Source organism: Thamnophis sirtalis, unplaced genomic scaffold (assembly GCF_051295495.1).
Source record: "Thamnophis sirtalis isolate CommonGarterSnake01/CBP01778 unplaced genomic scaffold, rThaSir2_p1.2 scaffold_8, whole genome shotgun sequence".
NCBI lineage: Eukaryota > Metazoa > Chordata > Lepidosauria > Squamata > Natricidae > Thamnophis > Thamnophis sirtalis.
In genome coordinates, this window is record NW_028261388.1 from 62,741,786 (window position 1) to 62,765,623 (window position 23,838).

Below are 23,838 nucleotides of genomic sequence, written 5' to 3' on the forward strand. Positions count from 1 at the left end.
TCTATCCTGGTGCTCCTTGACCTCTCAGCGGCCTTCGATACCATCGACCATGGTATCCTTCTGTGACGGCTAGAAGTGGTGGGAGTGGGAGGCACCGTTTTACAGTGGTTCTCCTCTTACCTCTCAGACAGGTCGCAGTCGGTGTTGGTTGGGGGGTAGAGGTCGACCCCTAGGCCCCTAAACTATGGGGTGCTGCAGGGCTCGGTCCTGTCCCCCCTCCTATTTAACATCTACATGAAGCCGCTGGGTGAGATCATACGGCGGCACGGGATTAAATACCATCAATACGCGGACGACACACAATTGTATCTGTCCGCCCCGTGCCAACTCAGTGAAGTGGTAGAAGTGATGTGCCAGTGCCTGGAGGCTGTTAGGGTCTGGATGGGAATGAACAAGCTTGCACTCAATCCCGACAAGACTGAATGGCTATTGATGCTCCCTCCCAAAGATTGGCAAACTATTCCATCACTCAGGCTGGGGGGTGAAATTATACGCCTCTCAGAGAGGGTTCACAATTTGGGAGTTCTCCTGGATCCACAGCTGACTTTAGATCACCATTTGTTGGCTGTGACCAGGGGGGTCTTTACCCAGGTCCGCCTGGTGCACCAATTGTGACCCTACCTGGACCAGGAGGCACTTCACTCACGCCCTCGTCACCTCAAGACTGGATTACTGTAACGCGCTCTACATGGGGCAGCCCTTGAAAAGTGTTCGAAGATTTCAGCTAGTCCAGAATGCAGCCATGCGAGCGATTGTGGGTCACCCAGGTACACCCACGTCACATCTATCCTCCGCGAGCTGCACTGGCTGCCTATTGGTCTCCGGACACGCTTCAAGGTGCTAGTTGTTACTTATAAAGCCCTGCATGACATCGGACCTGGGTACCTGAGAGACCGCCTCCTGCCAATTACCTTCCAAAGACTGATTCGATCTCACAGGCTTGGCCTTCTCCGGGTTCCATCTGCCAGCCAATGCCGGCTGGCAACCCCCAGGGGGAGAGCCTTCTCTGTTGCTGCTCTGGCCCTCTGGAATGAGCTCCCCGTGGAGATCTGGACCGTTACCACCCTCCCGGCCTTCCGTAAAGCTACCAAGTCCTGGCTGTTCCAACAGGCTGGGGGCTGTTGAGATATCCAGCCCCGTTTCAATTGTGAATGTTGTCCATTTTTAATTTTTTTGTATTGTCTTATTTATTCCCCTTTCCCTATTTTATTGTGAGCCGCCCGGAGTCTTTCGGGAGTGGGCGGCATACAAAACTAATAAACTAACTAACTAACTAACATTAAGATTCTTCCATCGTCATCTGTGTAGATTTGCTCTGCTGAAATTGTATCCTTAATATATAGATCTTGCATCGTGGCAATGTAGTAAATATTTTCCCTAGTTTAGGTTGTGTTCTGTCCCCCCTTCTCCGCTCGTTAACAGACGACACGCAGACAAACTTAAAAGGAAAGAACTTTATCAGTCCTCGGCTCTGACTGGCTGCGAGCCCAAAAATGATGGGTGGGTAAAGCCCAAAAAAGGGTGGGTAAAGGCAAAAGATTTTAGCAGATCAGTCTGGAGGGCAGGGCTGACGTCTGGATGAGATGACATGCAATCTTGCAGCTCCAAGATTGCTATTGATATCTCTGGTGCTGGATGGTTCTTTTGAACCTAAACCATCCCGAAGAGACAGTGATAATTTGTGACTTATTATCTGAAAAAGATTTGATTTTTAGCCAATTTTCTATACTTATCTATCTTGCTTAGGGCCAGGATAAACAGAAATACAAACATAATACAAAAATTTAAAAATAGTATATAGTTTGAATACTAACCATTTTTAAAAATTGCCAATATCAGTTTCACTCATGCCTTATTAATGCTTATTTTGCACCAGCAGCTTCAATTGTGCCATTAGGGTTTTAAACCGAAGCACACAACGGAAGGCAAGTGCAAAATTCTTTCCCTACAATGTACAAAATTGTAAGAAAAAATAATGCTAAGATCAGTTAATAGCCTAAACTATTTTAAATGCACACAGAAATTAACTAGAGTGCTTCCTATAAAATATTTAAGAACAAAGAAAAAATGGATCCCAAACAATAGATTAATAGTTAATATTAAATGCAGTTCCTGAGCGAGAGAATGGGAAATATAATATTAGTTAGAATTAACAATTAACAATAAAAGAAGAATTTGTAAAAGAACTTATAACCTGTGAACGTATGCATATTACCATATATAAGCAAAACCAGAAGATATAACCATAGTTCATTCAATAATTTCAATAAAGTATAAAAGGTTTGTGCTACAGTACTGTACAATTGATGTATGTGTACGTTTGTATATGTGGAACATCATTTTAAAATAATGTTAGTGCTAGACACACCTATTATTTTGGGCAACATATCCATTTCTGTGAAACCATGCAGGACTATATTGTGAATGTGCACCAGAGGCGGTATTCAGACAGGTTCTGGAGAACCAGTAGCAGAAATTTTGAGATTGGGGAGGGAATGGGAATTTTGCAGTATCCTTCCCCTGCCAGGCCCACAAAGCCACGCCCACAGAACCAGTAGCAAAATTTTTTGAATTTTGATGTGCACATATGTTTCATATCAACAATTTGTAATTAGGCTACAGTTATCACAAATAATAATCTTTTTAAAAAGTTTATTTTTCTAAAGGGTAAATCAGACTGTTGGAGGCCAAAGCTGTGCACATGAAAAATGAGCAAAATGGAACATTTATAATTATCACTATTAACAATGATAACAGCCACACATTTCCAAACCAAGCTTTAGTATTTGGTGTTTTAAATAGTATAGATATTTTTTAAAGATTACCTGATTCGTTTATCTTCCGTTTTTTTCAAGTATTCATCTCTTTTTAATACTCCCAATATTGTTTCTCTTTCATGCTCTAATAAAAATGATAGGTTGATTATTTCTGCATTGTTAGACATGTTCCTTCAATTGTTATATTCTTCAATAGATGTGTTTTCGCGCAGACAATAAGATGCAAAGTTTAAGAAACTTTCAAGTGCTATAGTTTCTTGTCAAGAGCTAATTCATATGTTTCAGATAAAGAGATTTTGGTCATTTCAGTGATTTGAATGTTCACAGGAACTTTTGTTTGAATTCCTGAACATGCTGTGAACTTCTTTCATCGATTATCCTAAATCATTTTACCTGAAATGAAAACAACAAAATTAAAATTAAATACACATTTACTTAAGCTATTTCTTGAATGATTTAATGTTTTAGTAATTTGTACAACTGGAATATTTAATTAATAGAAATAACATCTGAAATTGAATGACAATTAAAAACAAAATAGCTAGGGAAGTTATTTCAACAATTGAACATATTTCATTGCAGCATTCTGGACCTGTCAAAAAATTATCTTTTACATGACTCTAGCTAAATTTCTCATTCCCAGGAACAGACTCAGTTGGAATACTTGTTTTAACTGAACAAACTCATTCCTAGTGAGTACTGACCCATGGAATTGAACAAGGAATCCCAAGGCACCTGGATTAAGGTTGATTTCAGCAGCTCAACTGAGATGTGACTCTCAGTCTTCACAAGATAATTCAGTCTAACAGAGGTTGAATCATATTTCCTGATCTTCCATCTGACTAAATAGGATTACAATATTTCTGTCTCCTCTGGACAAAGTTCAGTTTGTTTGGCAGTTTTCAACACTGATTTAGAACTTAATCAGTTATCTTGATTTTGACTGAAAAAAGAAATGAGTGTCATTAGCAGGTACCTATAGTGTACCACCAATGCTTTTATATATGCACTACAGGTGGATTTTGTTTTAGTTAATCTAATTCAAGTATTATCTGGCAAAATGAAACTACAAATGTTGTATATCCACAACAATACTGAATCCATAGTTCGTGGACAGTCTTTTTCAGTACCATGAAAAAGCTAAATATTAGAGGAGAAGATGGACGCTTAAGGGACATCACAAGCCAACAGATTTTGGATGAATGGGAATCTCTTAGCACTACCTTTTGAAATTATTCTTGCAACCTAACAAAAGCCATTAAGAAGTCAAATAGAACCAAGATAACTATGTTTGCTTTTTCAAGCTCTATGAGATTATTCAACTAGTCTTTCTCCTATAAAAAGCCTTAAAGCCAGTTTGAAATAGATCTAGGTCAATTACCTAGATATCCACTTTCATCCAATGTAATCTACTTTCCTAGAATACTGTAGAGCTATAATAAGATAAAGGTTCTCTTCGCACATATGTGCTGGTCGTTCCTGACTCTTGGGAGCAGTGCTCATCTCTTTTTAGCCAGCGCTCTCCAAAGACATCTCTATGGTCATGTGGCTGTCATGACTAAATGAAGAAGGCACACAGAATGCTGAAATAACAAAGGTGGTTCCTATTTTTCTACTTGCATTTGTACATGCTTTCAAACTGCTAGATTGGCAGAAGCTGGGACAAGTAATGGGAACTCACTCTATTACATGGCGCTAGGGATTCAAACCGCTGAACTGCTGACCTTTCTGATCAACAAGTTCAGCATCTTAGCCACTGAGCCACTGCATCCCATAGAGTGATAATACTCCTCTATAAACTTCAAGATCAGAAAGAGGGGTAGAGAGGGTGGGAGAGAGGATCGGAGGGAGGGTGAGATGGGAGGGAGGGAGTGTATTGGGAGAGAGGAGTGATAGAGGGGGAGGGGAAGTAGGGTAGAGGGGAATGTTGTAGGGGAGAAAGGAAAGTTGGAGGGGGGTGAAAGAAAGGGTGTATGGAGGGTTGAAGTGGTATATTGGGTTTGTATTTTGGGGAGTATTGTTGACAAGGATGGCTGTGTTTATTGCTCAAAGTTATATGGCCCCGGTTATGCACAGTATATATGTGACTGTATGAAATGAAAATGAAAATAAAACATAGTTATAAACTTCAAGATCTTGCCAAAAATTATAATAATGAATTCTGTTAAAAACCTAATAATTTAGAGTACAAAATTTCACCACTACATTTGTATAAATAAAAAAAATCATTCTGTATCACAAAGATACATTCATCATTTGCCATTGAGTGTGTTCTCCCTGGCCAGCAAGGGTCAAGCGTGATATAATACAACTCACCTCTGAAAAGAACCTGTCCATATTCTCATACTACATGCATATTAAGTGATCTATTTTAGCTGGACAAGAACATACCAAATTTGCATCCAATGAATCTATAGGGTATGCAAATCACTCTGACTTGAACTGGATTCTCAAAATTAGCATTACAGGTACTAGTTATGACCACAATTGACCCCAACATTTGTGTTGCTAAGTAAAACATTTGTTAAGTGAGTTTTGACCTTTTTATTGACTTTTCTTGCCATAGTTTGATTTCCAGAGCTTGGGATATGAACTTAGTAGTATAGGTTGTAAGCTTATCTTCTCAGAGGTTATACCAGTATATAAGGAACAAAAAGGGAAGGGCCAGGATGTAGCAGAGTTTAATGTGTGGCTAAAGGAGTGGTGTAAAAGGGAAGGCTTTTGTTTTATTAGTCATGATGCCTGCAGCGGGTCCAATGAAAAATTGTACATAAGAGATGGTTTGCACCAATCCAAGAAAGGGACTGAGTTACTTGGCATTAAATTCACAGATTTTCTGCATAAACATTTAAACTAAACAGCGGGGACAGAGAATTAATTGATACGGAACATTTCTGTCCCCAGCAATCTAAAATTCATAGGGTTATCAGTGCACGTAACATAGATGTTTGTGTAGGTAAGATTATCACTCCTGCTGTCAAGCAAAACCAAGCATTTAATAGTGAGTGCCATACCGTGTGCATGAAACATATAAGTGGCAAGAAAATAGGGGCAGTCAGGCATAACACAGGTTATGTAGACAGTAAACACAGGGTCAATCAAAATGGACTCAAATGTCTATACACCTATGCACAGAGCATGAGGAATAAATAGGGTGAATTAGAAATTCAAGTAAATGAGGGCAGATACGATATTGTTGCCATTACAGAAACTTGGTGGGATGAAACCCATAATTGGAACATACAGCTAGAAGGATTTAAATTACTTAAAATAAATAGACCAAATAAAAGAGGAGGTGGAGTTGCACTATATATAAGAAATAACTACATTTCTACAGAAATAGAGCACAACAATGATGAGAACTATCTTGAATGCATTTGGGTCAATAATAAAGGGGGGGGGTGACATTGCCAAAAGTCTATACTACAGGCCACTCAACCAAGCAGAGGAAGTAGATGAACTTTTTGCTACTCAGCTAACTAAGTATGTAGGAAGCACACCACAATAGTAATGGGGGATTTTAACTACCCTGACATCAACTGAGAAACAAACTCTGCATCAAGTGGAAGATCCCACAGGTTCCTAACAAACCTAGCAGACAATTTTGTTTCCCAAAAGGTAGAGAAGGGAACAAGGGGTTCGGCCATATTGGACTTAATTCTCATTAACAGAGAAGAAATGATAGAAGGTGTTGAAGCTACAGGAATCTTGGGGGCAAGCGATCATGCAATACTGGAATTCAACATTATGCAAACACAAGTAGTAGAACAAGTCAAAATAGAGTATTGGACTTTAAGAGAGCTAATTTCAATAAACTTAGAGAGAGCTTGGGAAGGATTCCATGGATGAGAATCTTCAAGGGGAAAATAACTCAAGAAGCTTGGGAAATTTTGAAAAATGAGATTATAAAAGCCCAGTCTAGCAGAATACCAATGAAGAAGAAAAATAACAGCTCCCAAAAGAAACCAGCATGGCTGCCTAAAGAACTCTCTGACAAATTGAAAGACAAAAAGGATAAATATAAAAAGTGGAAAGAGGGGGACATAACTAAGGCAGAATATCAGCAAAGAGCCTGAGCCTGTAAAGATGAAGTGAGGAAAGCTAAGGCTCACAATGAAGAAATGCTTGCCACAAAAGTAAAAAAATAACAAAAAAAGCTTCTTCCAACATGTTAAAAACAAGAAAAAGGTTAAGGAAACAATTGATCCATTGCTGGGAGAAAATGGCAAGAAGGTGACAAGCAACAGGGAGAAAGCAGAACTATTTAACTCATCTTTTCATCTGTCTTTACACAAACGGAAAAAAACAGTCCAACCTACCAAAAACAGCACCATAAAAATCAGATTAGGAACAAAAGTTGAAATAGGGAAGAAAATGGTGAGCACCTGTCTACCCTAGATGAGTTCAAATCACCAGGACTGGATGAATTACACCCCAGGGTTCTGAATGAACTGACAGATGAGATCTCAGAACCACTGAACTATATCTTTCAGAGATCCTGGAGCACCGGGGAACTGCCAGAGGACTGGAAAAGATCTGATGTGATTCCCATCTTCAAAAAAGGGAAAAAAATAGATCCAGGAAACTATAAACCTATCAGCCTGACCTCAATACCAGGAAGATTCTGGAAAAGACAAGCAACGAATTAGTGAACACCTAGAAGTAAATGAAGTAATAGCCAAAAGCCAACATGGGTTTGTCAAAAACAGATCATGCCAGACTAATCTTATTGCATTCTTTGACAAGTGATAAAATTAGTGGACCAGAGGAATGTTGTCGATATAATTTACTTGGACTTCAGTAAGGCATTGATAAAGTAGACCATATCCTACTACTAGACAAAGTAGAAAAATGTGGGTTAGACAGCATCACCACCAGATGGATTCGTAATTGGTTGACGAACCGCAATGGAACTGCATCTACATGGAGGGAGGTATGCAGTGGAGTACCCTAAGGCTCTGTTTTAGGCCCAGTACTCTTCAATATCTTCATCAATGATCTGAATGAGGGGATAAATGGGGAACTCATCAAATTTGCAGATGACACTAAGATGGCAGGAATAGCCAACACTCCAGAAGATAGGCTTAAGATACAGAAGGATCTTGACAAACTTGAACATTGGGCACTATCTAACAAAATGAAATTCAATGGTGAAAAAAGTAAGGTTCTACATTTAGGCAAGAAAAACAAAATGCACAGGTACAGTATAGATGGTACCTTGCTCAACAGTAGTAACTGTGAAAGGGATCTTGGAGTCCTAGTGGACAACCATTTAAATATGAGCCAGCAGTGTGCAGCAGCTGCCAAAAAAGCTAACACAGTTCTAGGCTGCATAAACAGAGGGATAGAATCAAGATCACATGAAATGTTAATACCACTTTATAATGCCTTGGTAAGGCCACACTTGGAATACTGCATTCAGTTTTGGTCGCCACAATGTAAAAAAGATGTGGAGACTCTAGAAAGAGTGCAGAGAAGAGCAATAAAGATGATTAGGGGACTGGAGGCTAAAACATATGAGGAATGGTTGCAGGGACTGGATATGTCTAGTTTAATGAAAAGAAGGTCTAGGGGAGACATGATAGCAGTGTTCCAATATCTCAGGGGTTGCCATAAAGAAGAGGGAGTCAAACTATCCTCCAAAGCACCTGAGGGCAGAACGAGAAGCAATGGGTGGAAACTAATTAAGGAGAGAAGCAACTTAGAACTGAGGAGAAATTTCATGACAGTTAGAACAATTAATCAGTGGAACGGCTTGCCTCCAGAAGTTGTGAATGCCCCAACCCTGGAAGTCTTTAAGAAGATGTTGGATAGCCATTTGTCTGAAATGGTATAGGGTTTCCTGCCTAGGCAGGGGGTTGGACTAGAAGTCCTCCAAGGTCCCTTCCAACTCTCCTATTGTATTGTATTGTAAGTTCTTAAGTGAATCACTGCAGTCATTAAGTTAGTAACATGGTTGTTAAGTTAATCTGGCTTCCCCATTGATTTTGCTTGTCAGAAGGTTGCAAAAGCTGTACACATAATATCGCAATTGTCATAAGTATGAACCAGTTGCCAAGTATCTGAATTTTGACCATGTGACCATGAGGATGCTGCAACAGTCGTAAGTGTGAAAAATGCTCATAAGTCACTTTTTTCGTGCTGTTGTGACTTTGAACGGTCACTAAATGAACTGTTGTAAGGGCTGTCTTGTATTTAAAATTTAAAGTCCATAAGACTCAAGATTTGATCTTAAAAATATGGAAAAGCATCCAAACTTCTATATTTTTATGGGTTTGTGTGGGTTGACACTAGTGGATGAAACTAGTAGACATGGTACATCTTTCCAAAGAAAGTAATTTTACAGAGTTTCAACCTTTTTGTAATACTTTTTCATAACTTTCATAAGTTAGGTAGGGAGAGGCAGTATACTATGGGGAGAAGCAAAGTTGTCACAGCTTTGTTTCTCTGCACAGCATCTTGCTGCTCTGCCTTCCTTTGGAGGGGGCACACTCCACCAAAACACAAAGCGCCTTGCAAGTTTTCCTGCTGGAATGTCAGAAGCAAGTTCCTTCCCTTCCTTGTTGACTTTCTGAAGAAGCAGCAAGGAAGATGGCAAATGGTGATCACATGATCACAGCAGTGACGTGCGGTGAGGTTGATACCTGGTGAGGCTCGGCGGGGGGGGGAATTTGCATCACGGGAGCAACCAAGCGCCCGGGTCTGCAGCAAAGGCGCTTGGTGGCTCCCGCGATGCAAAGTGCCCCGCTGCCCCCCCGCTGTCCCGGCCTGCATCCACTGCTTCTCCAAGCTCCGCCGCTGGAACTCCCGGATCGCCTCTGGGGGAAGACTGAGTGAAAAACGGAGCGAAGCTTCTCTGCGGCCTCCCGGCGCTGCCCAGAGGCTCTTGCAGGAGCACGTGTCAGCGGCCGGTGGCCTGGAGTGGCCCCGGCTGTGAGACAGACAAGGGAGCACTTAAAGTAGCCGCTGCCGCTGCCGCCACCACCGCCCTGCCGGGCAAAGGAGTGGTGGTGGCGGCGGCGGCAGGGGCTGCTTTAGGTGCTCCCTTGTCTCACAACCGGGGCCGCTCCAGGCCGCCGGCCGCTGACACGTGCTCCTGCAAGAGCCTCTGGGCAGCGCCGAGAGGCCGCAGAGAAGCTTCGCTCCACTTCTCACCCAGCCTTCCCCCAGAGGCGATCCGGGACTTCCAGCGGTGGAGCCTGGAGAAGCAGGCTGGGGCAGTGGGCGGCAGCATCGGGGATGGTGGGGCACTTACTTTGCATCGTGGGAGCCGCCAAGCACCCAGGTCTGCAGCAAAGAGGCAGGCAGCCTCCTCCTTCTCGCTCACTCCTCTCTCCTCTGAAGCACACCCCGCCCAACGTAAGCATGCTCAAGAAGACACGATTGGCTGCTTCCAAATCAGGAGGCGGGAGAATTAGTGCCTCTTTTCCATCTGAACTTCTTTGCCTTTTAACTCTTTATTAACTTTTAGAAGGCGAAAAATTCCTTATGGAAAAGAGGCCCCAAGTTCTCTCGCCTCCTGCTTTGGTTAACACTAAGCAGACACCAAGCCACTGTGAGCTGGAATCTGGTAGCAACTATCTTGGCTTTAATTATTTTAAAAAAATATTTAAATTTCTTTCTTTTTCCTGAGGAGACTGGTGAGGCTCCGCCTCCCTTGCCTCTAGTGACTGCACGTCCCTGGATCACGGAAGGCTTGGCAATCCATCATAAGTGCAAACAAGTTGCCAGGAGCCCAGATTGCAATTAGGTAACCATGGGGCTGGTGCAACAATCTTAAGTTTGAGCATCTGCTATAAGTCCTTTCATTGAGCACCTTTGTAATTTTGATCAACAGGCTTTGAGTAAATTATTATATCTAACAACTAACACTGAAATTTCCCTTATTTTGTTCCTGAAGATGAAGAGCAGCACAGTAACGTAACATCCCATTATAATAACACACACTTAAGTCTGATCTGTTGAGATTATAAAAGTACTTTAAGAAGCAAAGAAAAAAGTATTATTCAATTACAACAGTCTAGAATAAACCTTTGATTATTTCACAGAGTGAATGATTTCTTATGCTATATTTCAAACAGAAATTACAGAAATTTATAACTTGGGAACATCTCAGTTTTATTCATTGCCCGAACAGGAAGTTAAAGTCACAGCTATTATGTTAAACAAATTAATTAAACATCATTTCTTACTCTTACGTTCCAGGATAGCTTGAAAAAGAGAAATATATAATTACAGGAGTCTATGAATGTATATGTTTTTAAATGAGAATGCAAATGGCATTCTGATTAATCAAGCCTTACCATATCCAGGGTATAATAGCTGAAATGTTCCTTGTAAGCAACTTTACAGAGTACTGATACTGGTTACTCTATCCATTAACCTGAAAAACCAGCTGTTCTTCTATCAGGAAGCTATTTGCACAAAACACACACCCAATAGTATGATGCAATATTTATCACCAGCAGCCAATTATCAAAGAACAAGGAAATACCTGTAGCACTAACCCTATTAATTTCCAAAGGAAAAAGGAAATCTATTGTGCATTATAAAAAACTAAAATGAGTATGTGAAGTGGCAGCCTTTTAAGAATAATTATTAACTATCATTTCTAATTGAAGTAATAAAGGAATTCAAAAATAAATATAATGAAGGGAATAATAATAATGAAGGGAAACTTATCATTCTATGAACATATTTTCTATTGTAAATATATATATTATGCTGTTTTAAAAGTATTTTTCTTTTAAGCATTTAATTGTTATATACCTCTGTAAAACATATGCATGAAATCAATTATAACCTTTTTACATTATAAATCCTTTTATATAATCCTTTTATAAGAAAGGACACTGTCTTTCATGAAGAACTTTCACTCCTATCTTTTTGAGTACATTCCTTAATGCTAGAAGAGTTAATGTGTAACAGGTACAGATAGATACGAGAGAAAGTAATTTGAGCAAACAAAAGAAAGAGATAATTTAGTATCCTGATGTAGGAAATAAGAAAATTCAAAAATAAAATAGTATGTAGGTATACAGGTAGAAATATATATAAACATTATTCTGCTTTAAGATAGTTAGAGAAAAGGAAGTAGAAATATATAATAGATGCTCTTTTATTTGTAGACTATTAGAAAGAGGCCCTGCTGAGGGAACATTCCTTAATGCCAAGGAGACAGAGATAGGAAAAAGCGATGTTAGTATAATACTTTATGGACAGTTATGGGGAGATGTTGATGAACATGTAAAGAGATTATGTTGTCTCTAAAGGCGCCTCGGATTAGCTATGATCAGTCACTGGATCTGGCGTAGGAGGGGCATGGGGGGCGTAGAGATAGAAAACTATAAAATGTAATGCTTTTGAAATCTTAGGTGTGTCTCTTGGCTCAAAACTTCATGTTGAAGGTGTAGCCTGACATTCACCCCACTTTGCAAACTGCCATTATTATTATTTTCTTTCAATAAAGTCTCTTTATTTTCACTGACCCAGTTTTTGTTGTCTGAAGACATTTCCAACGAATTGGTGGAGAATGAGGGCATTCTTTTGTTTTCTTCTTTTTTATATATAATTTTTTTTTATTTTTTGTTACATAAACAACACATACCCACAACAGTGGGGGGAAAAAAAGTCAAAACAAAAAAGAACAAAAAACAAAACAGAGAAAAAAAACACAACCAGTATATGTTATAAAAAAGTATATCAGCTGGTTACAACAAGTTTTTGTGCATCTCTTCCATTAATTCATATTAATTCAAATATCTTAACTCAAATGTTTACCATATTAACATCATCATACCTCCACTTTTAGTTGACTACAGTTGTTTAAACATCCTTCATCCTTAACTATATCAAAGATTTAATCCCTAACCACATGCTGGCATTTCATTTACTTGTTTATAAAATCCTCCATTAGCATCAAATCCTCATATCCTGTTTTAGCTAAACATCCATAATATTTAATACCAAAAATTTCATCCTCCATGTATATAATTTATTATCATTCTCCTTTCTTTATTTAATTATATCGTATATCATAGCATTTCCCCCATATTAGTTAAGATTTAACTGTATATAGTTTTATCATCTGCGCATGAGCAAGGAAGATGTCTGCCGAGCTTACCACTCCGGCTTTGCCTAAGAATAACTGGCTTGGAAGAGGTGAAACGGTGCCCGGGAACCAACCCAATTGAAAGGCTGAGGACGAACAATTCATCAGGGTGTTGTTGCCGGCAGTGAATTGGAGTGACATTTGCTCTCCAGAGCTGCCGGGCTCAAAGACGGCGAAGATGCCGGGCTCAAAAACGCCGACGCCGACATTGTTTGAAGTCACCGCAGCTCAGCTGGTCGGGAGATCTCACCGGAGCTTCCATCTGCGCGCCGTGACTGTTGAGACCAGCTGGGAGCGCTGCAGTTGCTAGAACGGCGTTTGAAAACACCGCGGCCCGGCTGCCCGAGAGGGGTCCTCTGACTGTTACAATCACCGAGGCCACCTGGGAATGCCGTGGCCATTTGGGAACGTCGCAGCCCAGCCGCTTGAGGACGCCTGTGGATGCCGAGGCTGTTTGTGAACGACGTGGCTTGGGAGCGCCGCGGCCCAGCTGCCCTAGGGGAGTTTTGACCCTGGGGGGGGCTGACTTTGCTGGAGCTCCCGTATGACTGTCGTGGTCATTGAGGCTGACTAAGAACACCATGGCCTGAGATTGCCCTGGCTCTATTGTTAGACGCTTTTAGAGGATACTGTGGCTCAGCGGTTTTGGAGGGGCTCTGCTGCCTGTTGGCTAAGGGTTTCTGAGGAAGCCCCGATCCCACTGTGACTGCCGTTAAGCGCTGCGAATACCCAGAGAGGATGCTGTGGAGTTTTTTGGGTCATTACTCAAGTAACTAGGCGAATTGAACTAACCATCTTGCGAACTTTGCGGTGCCGCCTGTGGTGAGAGGCGGGCGGGGACTTCCTGACCGTCGGGGCCGAGGATACCTGCTGGAGCCTGGAAGAGCAGGCTGAGACCATCTTGGCTGCCATGGAAGCGGCTGTCGGTGACTGTTTGGGGGGACCCGACCCCCCCCCAGGTTGTCTGACGCCTCCTTCTGCTGTTGTGCTGCTGTAGGGTCAGGCTAGGGACAGGGTAGGGCTAGATTAGAATAGGGTGGGGTTAGTTTAAGTTAGGTTAGGTTTAAAGTTAGGGTGAGGGTGAGGGTGGGGGTGGGGTTGCTAGCCTGATGGCCTACCGACATTATATACATTACTATCATTATCAATTATTATTCAACTATATCTATTACAAATGAATTTAACTAGGTTTAGCTAGTTTTAAATTATACTCTTCCATCTATCAGCCTGTGTCTCTCCAGTAACAGAACCCTTAAATCTGTTGCCATTCGTGGGTCCAATTCCCCAAACATCTTTATAAGCAAGTCCATACGAAGAAATCTTTGCACCTTTTTGCTTATGGTGCCTCTCATATAATGCTGCTGTCCTCCTTTTATTTCCTTTATCAGCTTGTCTTTAATTCTCAGTGGTGGTATCAAAGGTTTTGCAGATGGTATTTCATAAAGTATAAATTCTTTAATGCTTCTCACTCCTCCTGCGCCCTGTCTTTTGAAGTAAATCTTCTGTGTGGCTGCTCCCCCTTCAGACACTCCATCTTTTTCTCCCTCAGAGGTAAACCAGTTGCCCCGAATATCAGCAAATTGAGAATCTTTATCTCTGACATCCTTAGTTTGTATTTGAAGAACATTCAAATGTTCAACATTCTCATTTTCCCCTCATATTTTGTTGCTAGAAACACCAGATAATCCCATTTCCTCTCAATTCTATCATGTGTGGCAGATAATTTCTGTAGTGCCGAAAAAATCATTTGAATAGAGGCTTGAATAGACGCCATATTTGTATGCAGTTAGTATTTTTTCTTGAGAGCTCTGAGGTATTTGCAAATAAAAACAAGCTGGGAACTGTGCAATCTTATCAAATCTTAGATCAATCCAGCCAAGCAATAAAAGTGTCAAGTTGTAAGGAGCCAAATTATAGTGAATTGGTTTACAGCCCGCTTGCAGAGGATCAGAGGAGATGTTGGAGTAATCTATCCTTTGTCCATGTAAATAGCATTTAAAACATTTTAAAAAGTAGGATAACCACCGTCCATAAACCAATAAAGAGATCAAAATCACCACTAGATTCTTCTGTTCTTTAATTTAAATTAGCTTGAATTTTTAGACGGACTGTCTTTCTCTGAGTAATAAAATCATCTTACCAGCTGGAAACACTTTCGCCATTCTTTGGGGCTATCTGCAGTTTCAGTTAGCCTTATGGCTAATCCGGAAGTCACTGGCAAAGGAGGTTAATTTCCAAGTCCCCAGAGACTTTGTGAATGTCTCTGGGGGCACTGGATCTCCTCCTACCTTTCACTTTCTCTCCAGGACAGCTTGGGTCCAAAAAGGGACCGTCCAAATGCTTCGGAATAGAGGAATTTCAGGAATAGCCTGCTAAGCCCCGCCTTCTTCCTCTTTTGTTTTCTTCTGATTCCCTGAACAGTGGGATTGAGTGAGGAAGGCATGTCCTGTTAATTTTCAACAATCCACAGTCAACTTGGTTGTTCTGGAGCATGGAACAAAACACGACCCATTTTAAATAGAGGTCAGTTGTAAACAGAAGGAGAGATAAGGGACTGGATTTGTGGGAATTGCTGGAACACCCAGGCAACTCTGTGCACGGACCTAGGGGTAAGTATTTCTGGTGAACATACCTAGGTGGTTTGTGGGTTGGGTAGGACTGTGAGAATCTGAGACTTGTGTGAGAGATATGTGGATGAGATGTCCCTAGCAGTTCTTTAGGCTGTGGTAAAAGATAGAGTGATAGAGGAGCTGTGATCCACGAGACCCGCATCCAAAAGATGGTGTAATAAAGGTCTCACTAGATCAAGTTGGTAATGATTACTCCAGTCTGGTAACTAACCATGGACAATTCAAATGGGTCCCAAGGGAAATATGTAAAGAAAATTCAGAAAAATCCCAAGTTAAACATAGAGAGCCATGTTCTCCTTTGGACTTTGCGCTAGCCCACAGAGACACATTAAAAAGCTGTTGCAGCAATAATAGTTGCCTTTAAAAAGAAAAGTAGAGCTCAAGAGCCCTGCCCAGATGCAACAATGTGTTAACGAAGGTCTCTATACATCTTGACCTTTAAAAATAAGCCAGCAATTGCTGGGAGGTCTAAGAAAGATAGAGAAAAGTTTGGATCTTTAAAAAACCAGCCAGCGCTTCCTGGGAGATCCAAGCAGAAGAAAGAGAAGACACAGAACACCCTAGGGCAGAGACAGATATTAACAATCTGGTGCTTAAGAAGATAAAACAATGCATGTAACTTCGAGCAAAAATAAGAAAAATTAGCAGGAAAAAAAGGTAACACCTGTCTAAATGGGGAGGCTCAGATAATTTGACTTGATCAATTTGATGTGATTTCTGTAAAAAAATTCTTAGGTGTGCATCTATAATAATAGCATGTAGATTTGAATGGGATTGAATTGATTGTGATATGTTTGACCAGGCAGCAAAATAAGTAAGCTTCTCAGCTTGGGCTTGAAGTTGTGGGAAACAAGAGGTAGTTAGGGCCCACAATCACATTTATTATTGAAACTGTTCTCTGAGTTTTCCCACTGCTTCGAGAAGGAGCTACAGGTTGCACAAGGAAAGACAAAGCATGAAATAAAAAATTTGTATGAGAAATTGGTTTACACAAAAAGGTCTGATTGCAGTACAAATGTGAGTTTGTGTGTGAGAGATGCCCTGAGGCTCATAAAGAGTGATAAGGCAAAGTGATCCTGAGACCTGTGAATGCCTGTGTGTTGACACACACCCCTCAGAGAGATTCCCTTTCATATAAAAAACAGTAGATTATAAGGTTTTGTTGTTGTTGTTGTGAAGTAAGTGAAAAAGCAATAGCCAGTGTTTGAAAAGAAATGAGAAAGATCCCATGGAGGTTGTGGGAGAGAAATTTGTGGAAAAAATCTGTGATTTATTGAAACTAGAGAGAAATAAAGAAAATTATTTTGTTGAAAGGATGTTGAGTGGAGAAAGGAGGTGAGTTACTCTTTACAAATGTTTTTTCTCCCTTTTTTCTTTCCCTCCCTGTATTCTCTTTGCAACAAGGAAGAGCGAGAGAGGCAGGAGGGGCATGGGGGGTTGCGGTTTTCTGTTCTTTTCACCATTTTCCCCCTCTCTGCGGAACTAGGGGAGGGAAAGGGGGAAAAGCACAGTGCCATTCTGCCATCTCTCTTCCTCTCTGCTGAGCCAGACTGCAAGAAGGCGGGGTAAAGGGTGACATCTGATACCTGCCTTTGTGGTTTTGCAGTTTTCACTGTTTGCAATACAGAAAGTTATGCAGATATATATTTCTTTTCTGAACACCATTTTGATTTATTTTTTTCCTGGAAGTTTTTGAGATTTAAAATGCTTAATTAAACTTATATGAAATTGTTACATACTGATAGCCAGTATGGTAGGTTCCACCAAGGTCCTCAGATCCAGCAGGAAAATACTTGAAGCCGATTGGCTGAGCCATTTGACCGCTCCCTATAAAAGGGCTAGCTGTCAAACAGAGCAGTGCTGGATTGTACATAGTTGTTCCAAGAAAGAGCTGTTGTTTTGCCATTAAGCCTGTGTCTGTCTCATCCATTCACCCAATTTAACACTGGTGATGAAGGTGGGATTGGAAGACAACTAGGCACAAAAAGAGCTGAAATTACAATCCAGCAGTACAATCCAGTCGGAGAATCGCAGGCTTTGAGCGGCCATCTTGAATGGCAAATTCAAACTGCCTTCACTGAACAAGATGACAACGCATGCCCCTCCAGCTCCTTTTGACCCAGCAACCGAGCATTGGCATTCCTACATGATGTGGTTCGAGTGATTACCAAAATATACAACTTTCTTTTAAGATATAAAATGAAGAGACAGTAAAAGAGACAATGATAACCTGGGCTATAGCATTGAGTTAGAACAGTGGGACAAATTGTGGGAAAGAAACTATAAGCTTACAATGGCAGTAGCTTATAAGCAGAATTTATATAAAATGTTCTACAGATGGCACCTACCACCAGCAAAATTGGTCAAGAAGTTCCCAAACCTATCTCCTGAATGTTGGAGATGTAGACATAAATCTGAAACATTCTATCATATGTGGTGGACATGTCCCACGCCAGGAAATATTGGCTTAAAATTAAGGATTGGCTGGATGGAATCACAGAACAGAAGATAGAATTGAAACCAGAATTATGTTTATTAGGTATAATATATCCAAGGATGGACAAGAAATATCAATATATAATATTCCACATATTAATCGCTTCTGGGATTGCCTTTACACAAAATTGGAAACAAAAAACTACACGCACACCCTAACCCTAATCCCAAGGAAATGGTAATTAGGAAGATACTTGAATATGCTGAAAAGGACAGGATGACTATGGAGTTAAAAGAAAGAGAAGAGTCAGACTATTATAAAATTTAGAGTAGACTGTACAAGTGGCTAGAGAGTAGAAGCCAAAACAAGCAATAAAAGTTTTAAAAAACTGTTGATTATAATAGAAAGAAAATTGTTAATACTTGTTGTTGTCCTTTTATTTTCCTAATAAGGACATAAAGGTATATAAAATCTACTTCCAGTTACTTTTTGAAGTACTGGCTTGTTATTCAATAACTTTAAACTCTATTATCTATGAGGATAAAAACAATAGTAAGCAAAAAGTTACTTCATAGAGTTGCTTGACTAAAATGCATAGAGTTGCATTTTAGTTGCTTAATGAAATAAGGGGAAATGTGACTTCATTACATGTCATATAGAATATATAAAGAGCAATAAAAGTTTTAATTTTAATATGGATAGTTGTAAACCTTTCAATAAATTAGCTTGCATCCAAGATAAAAATAATTGCTTCAAAAGGTGTTTTTCTAGAACTCGTCAGTTCTAGTTATGAAGCTGGGATACAGACTGCCAGTTTCTACCTAATCTTTTAGAGAAGGAATTTTTTGAGCGCAATACTTTAAAAGCCAGCACACATAATAGATGAGAACAAATGTATTCTCTGTCAGATACAAAATCTGCCAGATAAAAAGTAAATGAGGCAAGAGAGAAGTTACTTTGCAAAAATTATTGATGTTTAAGCATGTCAGATTAATATTAATGAAGCATGTCACTGCACAGTATTGTTTAAATTTAGATTATTCAGTGGCATGATTTATACTATCCTCAACATGACCCCTTTAAATTGTTTCCATTTTGACATTAAAGTTAAAAATTATTCTTATTATACAACAGATTTCCATAGCATTGTAGAAAGTTAGCATCCACCCCTCTCCTAGAAGAATGAAATATTTTAGGAAATATTTAAAAAGACAGAATATATTTTCCTAAAGGAGAAGTGCAGAAATATGCTTTTGGAGATAGAAAGCAGCCTCCAAGTCTTTCTTAATAGCCCAGCAAATACTGAGGCCAGCTTTTAGAAATGCATTTCTAATTTTTCTTTCCTCATTTACCTTGATGTAATTAGTCAGTTGAATGGATTCATGGAGGGGTGGCTTTTGGGAGTGGTTGGCACAACAAGTCCTGAATACTTTGGGAAGTATGGTGGGAGGGAAATTTGCCCAGCATGTTTCAATTGTCGGTCTTGTAGAAGTAGCTGCATGCACACCCACACACCCACCCACACCCACAGACACCCACACACACAAACACACACATTCAGAATCAGACTGAGGCTATCACCTTTACCCACCTCCACATAAAGCTTCTCCTGGGCTGTTTTTTTCGTTGTGGCACTAAGACCCAAGCAATCATATCTCCCTGCCAATTCCAAGGGGATTCCCTCACTGAAGAGGTAGCAGAATAAAGATCTCCAAATCCCAAGTCCTGATTGTGACTCACAAATGCTGTCCAGTTGCCCAGTATAGCAGAATATGTTGCACTGGTGGTCTCATTAGTAGGAGTCTCAGAGCTCATTGTGCATAATTTCAAAATATTAATAGCCTGGATTGCACACTGGCTAATCTCAATTTGGCCTCACAAACTCTGGATGCACTAAACTAAGAGCTAAGGCAGGTTCAGAAGGCAACCTTCAGACATGGACAGTTTGTAGTTATTTAAAGGAAACCCATGGCTGTGAAGAATTTTGGGGCTTGTGCTTGCTTCTAATCTGACTGGAAGCTCACAGAAAGTGACATCAAACATCTGAAAATAATTGGCATAAAAAATTTGATACTATAAATTTCTTTCCAGAACTTTTGTCCTGGCTGCTACACCTTCATGGTTTGAAAGCTCTCCTTCTAGGAGCCACTGAAGGGACACTTTTCTGCTGCCTCTGCCAATGCCTTACCCTTTGCATCAGAAAAAATTAAAAGCACCCATCAAGAGTCCCTGGTCTGATCAATTTTAATCTTTTGCCAGAAAAATGTGTGTCACCCACATATTTTGGCAAAAAGGGAGATTGTAGGAAGTTAGCACCCCTCCTCTCCTAGAAGAATGTAATATTTTGAGATATATTTAAAAAGGATAAACCATTTCCCATAAAAGAGAAATAAAAATCTTAAGGGAGGCAGAAACTCAGAGCCCCATCTCCCTGCCCCCAGCAGATATTTTGTGCTCATTGAGAAAGATTGAGTCAGCCTAGATCTTCAGCTCCAGGATGATGGGACATGAACCTTCAGGACATAATAGGATAACCCATTACCATCTAGCAACAGAGCACACTACATTGCACAATCTCCTAAGGACATTGCATCACCCTCCAAACTTCAACCAAACTTAGCTCAGACAACCTATAGAGCCAGTTATGACCCCTGCAACAATAGCAGTTAGCAATAGCAATAGCAGTTAGACTTATATACCGCTTCATAGGGCTTTCAGCCCTCTCTAAGCGGTTTACAGAGTCAGCATATTGCCCCCAACAACAATCCGGGTCCTCATTTTACCCACCTCGGAAGGATGGAAGGCTGAGTCAACCCTGAGCCGGTGAGATTTGAACAGCCGAACTGCTGAACTGCAGTCAGCCTGCAGTGCTACATTTAACCACTGCGCCACCTCGGCAACAGCCAATAGATTATATGCTCTTGTGCAGGAACAGGAAGCTCGAATGCAAGGCTCAAGAGAAGGTATAAAAGTAACCCACTCTCAACTTTAGTCAGGTGCCCAGGACCATCCATGTGGTTCTGCTTCATCATTAAACCATCTTTTCAATCAGACTCCACCCTCCATTTTGTCTCCAGTGCCTTTTTCCTGGCTTGGATCTGGACCTGGATATTTCTTCCAATATGAGATAATGAAACTTGCAATGTATTCTCATCAGATCTTTCTGAATTATTGAAAGATGAACATGTATCTTTTGAAACTTCATATTTTTTGTGATACAAATACAGACCTATTGTGATATAAATGTAGAGTATTTAGAACAAATACTTTTGAATTTGTTTTGCCAAGTGATGGAAATTAATTACCATGAGTAAGTGTTGCACAAACACTTGATCCTAAGCAGAAAAATGGCAACTGGAAACACTGCTTGTCTATACCTTCCTTAAACAGGTGCAGACACACACAAATTCATGCCATATGAAACAAAATCTATTCTTAAGAAGCAAATTTTAGAAGTATGCTTTCATTGTACCAGCTTTGAATTTGTCCAATAAAAATATTTTCTTAATCAAATGCCATGATTCATACTCTCTGCTTGAATCATTTTCTAAAATGCAATTCTCCAACTTTGAATTGAAAAATAGAACAGCTTCAGTGAGGAATAAATCTCATGGTACATTAATAGATACTGAGTACAAAAGACTGTAAATATTATAAATTATAGTTGAATGACAATGAAGGGGCAAATCCACCATGTTATTCCATTCTGGGGCAAGTAGCTTCAACAACTGGTGGCTTTTGAGGTTTAGCAATTATGGTCTCTAGACAACAAGTTTCCTGATTTTTGCCAGCAACTATCACTGGCATCTTCTAAGGCAAGGTGATCTGCATAGCTAGCCATTTAAGTAGAATATCACTAATACAGTGTTACAGGACTAAACACTACTACAAGTTTATTTGCTTGTCAATAGCTTTAATTTCACCATTGTTGTTCCATGCCTACCATTTAGAATAAAGAAACCATGCTGGAAGCCACTTAGGATGGAGAAATGATTATAGGTGGAACAATCATTATCTTCAAAAAGAATTAAAATAATCTATGACACTTCCATTTAGCTGGATTATCCTATTATCCTAATACTAATTATCCTGTAATTAGTATTATACACTAATTACAATTTAGTCTGTTATTCTCCAAGTAGAGAGATCACTTCTCCTTCAGGAAAAACTGAGTAACATGAATATGGATAGGTGCCTCTCATTCCTAATTTGGCAACTTTGTAACATCTCCTTTAAAATTAGATGCAACTCTCAAGGCATCATTCTACTCCAACCTTTTTGAACAGGTGTCACACAAGGCTGCATATTCTACTTTATTTAATCTCTATTTAAACCCTCTAACAAACAGATTAACCAACCCAAGTTTCCATCTTTTCAAGATTACTTGAATTGATATTCCATTATTTATTTATTTAAAGTTTTTATTTTTTTATTTTAATACAAATAACCACATATATAACTGTTCTGTCCCCCCTTCACGGCTTGTTAACAAACGGCAGGCAAACAAACTTAAAAGGAACTTTCTTTATTAGTTCTCGGCTCAGACTGGCTTCGAGCCCAAAAATAACATAAATACAGTCTCTGACCAGATAACGGAATGAAAAACAAAACAACTCTTACAAGCAATGCACTTCTCCAAGTGTAGCCTTGAATCAGGGTTACAGGAAACACAAAGCACTTATCCAAGTATATCAAGCAATGTTGTTCGAACCAAGGAACGCGTGAAGGAACATTGACTCCTGCAACTAGGGCGTGGCAGCATCCGTCCTTTTATCTCCAAAACCCCACTAACGAGCCCCAGTGCATCGTTAATCTTGCATTCCGAAAAGACTCACAGAAGACTGCTGCTGAGTCACAACATATACCATTACATAACCAACACTAATTTATATTATTCAATATTATGCCAATTCATCTTACCATGAAACCCCAAAAACTATCATTGGCTCTTCTGCTCTCTATGCACAATTTTATACCCTATCCATCGCTTTCGTCTCCCTCCCTTCTCCTCCCTACCTCCTTTCTTCCCTCTGTCATCCTTCTCTTCTCTACTTCCCCTTCCTCTCTCCTTCTCGTCTCTCATTTTCCACTCCTTCTTTCTCTCCTCCTCTTCCCACCCCCTACCCTCTCTCCTAACCCTCTATTCTTCCTCTTGCCACCCTTCTTTTTTCCACACTCTTCATCTCATTTGCATGGTGTATTTCAGCATCTGAGTGGGCTCCATTTAAGGTTGATGTTGTTAGTAATTTTATTTCAATAAACATCTTTGATATTAATAATTTAAACATATATCCTCCTTTTTTTAAAAAAAAGTATACATATATAGCAATTATATTTTAACCCTCCCCCCCCCAACTTATTTTTTGGCCAAAGTGTGGACCTGGTTACATTTTCCAGCTATTCTCATCATAATATTGTATAGTTATACATCATTACATGCCCCAAGTTTTTAGTTCTCTCTTTATAATCTCAGTAATTTTCTACAAGTATATTTCAAGTTCGTCCTTCCTTTTTCCATATCTTTACTTATCTTACATTTAATTATCTTTTAATTACAATCCCTGCTATTCAATGCTTATTACAATTCCTTTAATCTGCTATATAACATGACAAGCAATATGCACCTCACATATTCATCTTCTTAAAAGATCTATATGTATCCATATTCCAAATATTTTAAGTTATAGTTAATTATCTTTTCATTATCATATTCAATCAATTAGCAAATCAGTTTAACTATTATGTAAAAGAGCAAATCACATCTCTCAATGATATTCTCCACATAGTAATTTCTAAATATCCAATTAGCTAGTCATTCCTATTAATATATGTGTTTCTGTATATATGTGTATGCTTCCCTTCTTCCTCTATCCTGTCAATCTT

At 39.7% G+C, this 23,838-nt stretch overlaps 1 protein-coding gene across 5 annotated transcripts in view; it reads right to left on the minus strand.

The window, feature by feature from the left end:
* The window catches only part of SYTL5 (synaptotagmin like 5), a 173,846-nt gene that overhangs the window by 121,148 nt on the left and 28,860 nt on the right, over positions 1 to 23,838 (minus strand). For 3 of the 5 annotated variants that reach the window (XM_087721796.1, XM_087721797.1, XM_087721800.1), the window contains exon 2: positions 2,826 to 3,170. In XM_087721796.1, coding sequence (XP_087577922.1) covers positions 2,826 to 2,944 — 119 coding nt within the window. In that variant the 5' untranslated portion in view covers positions 2,945 to 3,170. Of the gene's footprint in view, positions 1 to 2,825; positions 3,171 to 11,080; positions 11,161 to 12,265; positions 12,311 to 23,838 lie in introns of those variants that run through there. The other 2 variants (XM_087721799.1, XM_087721798.1) reach the window with 2 other exon arrangements.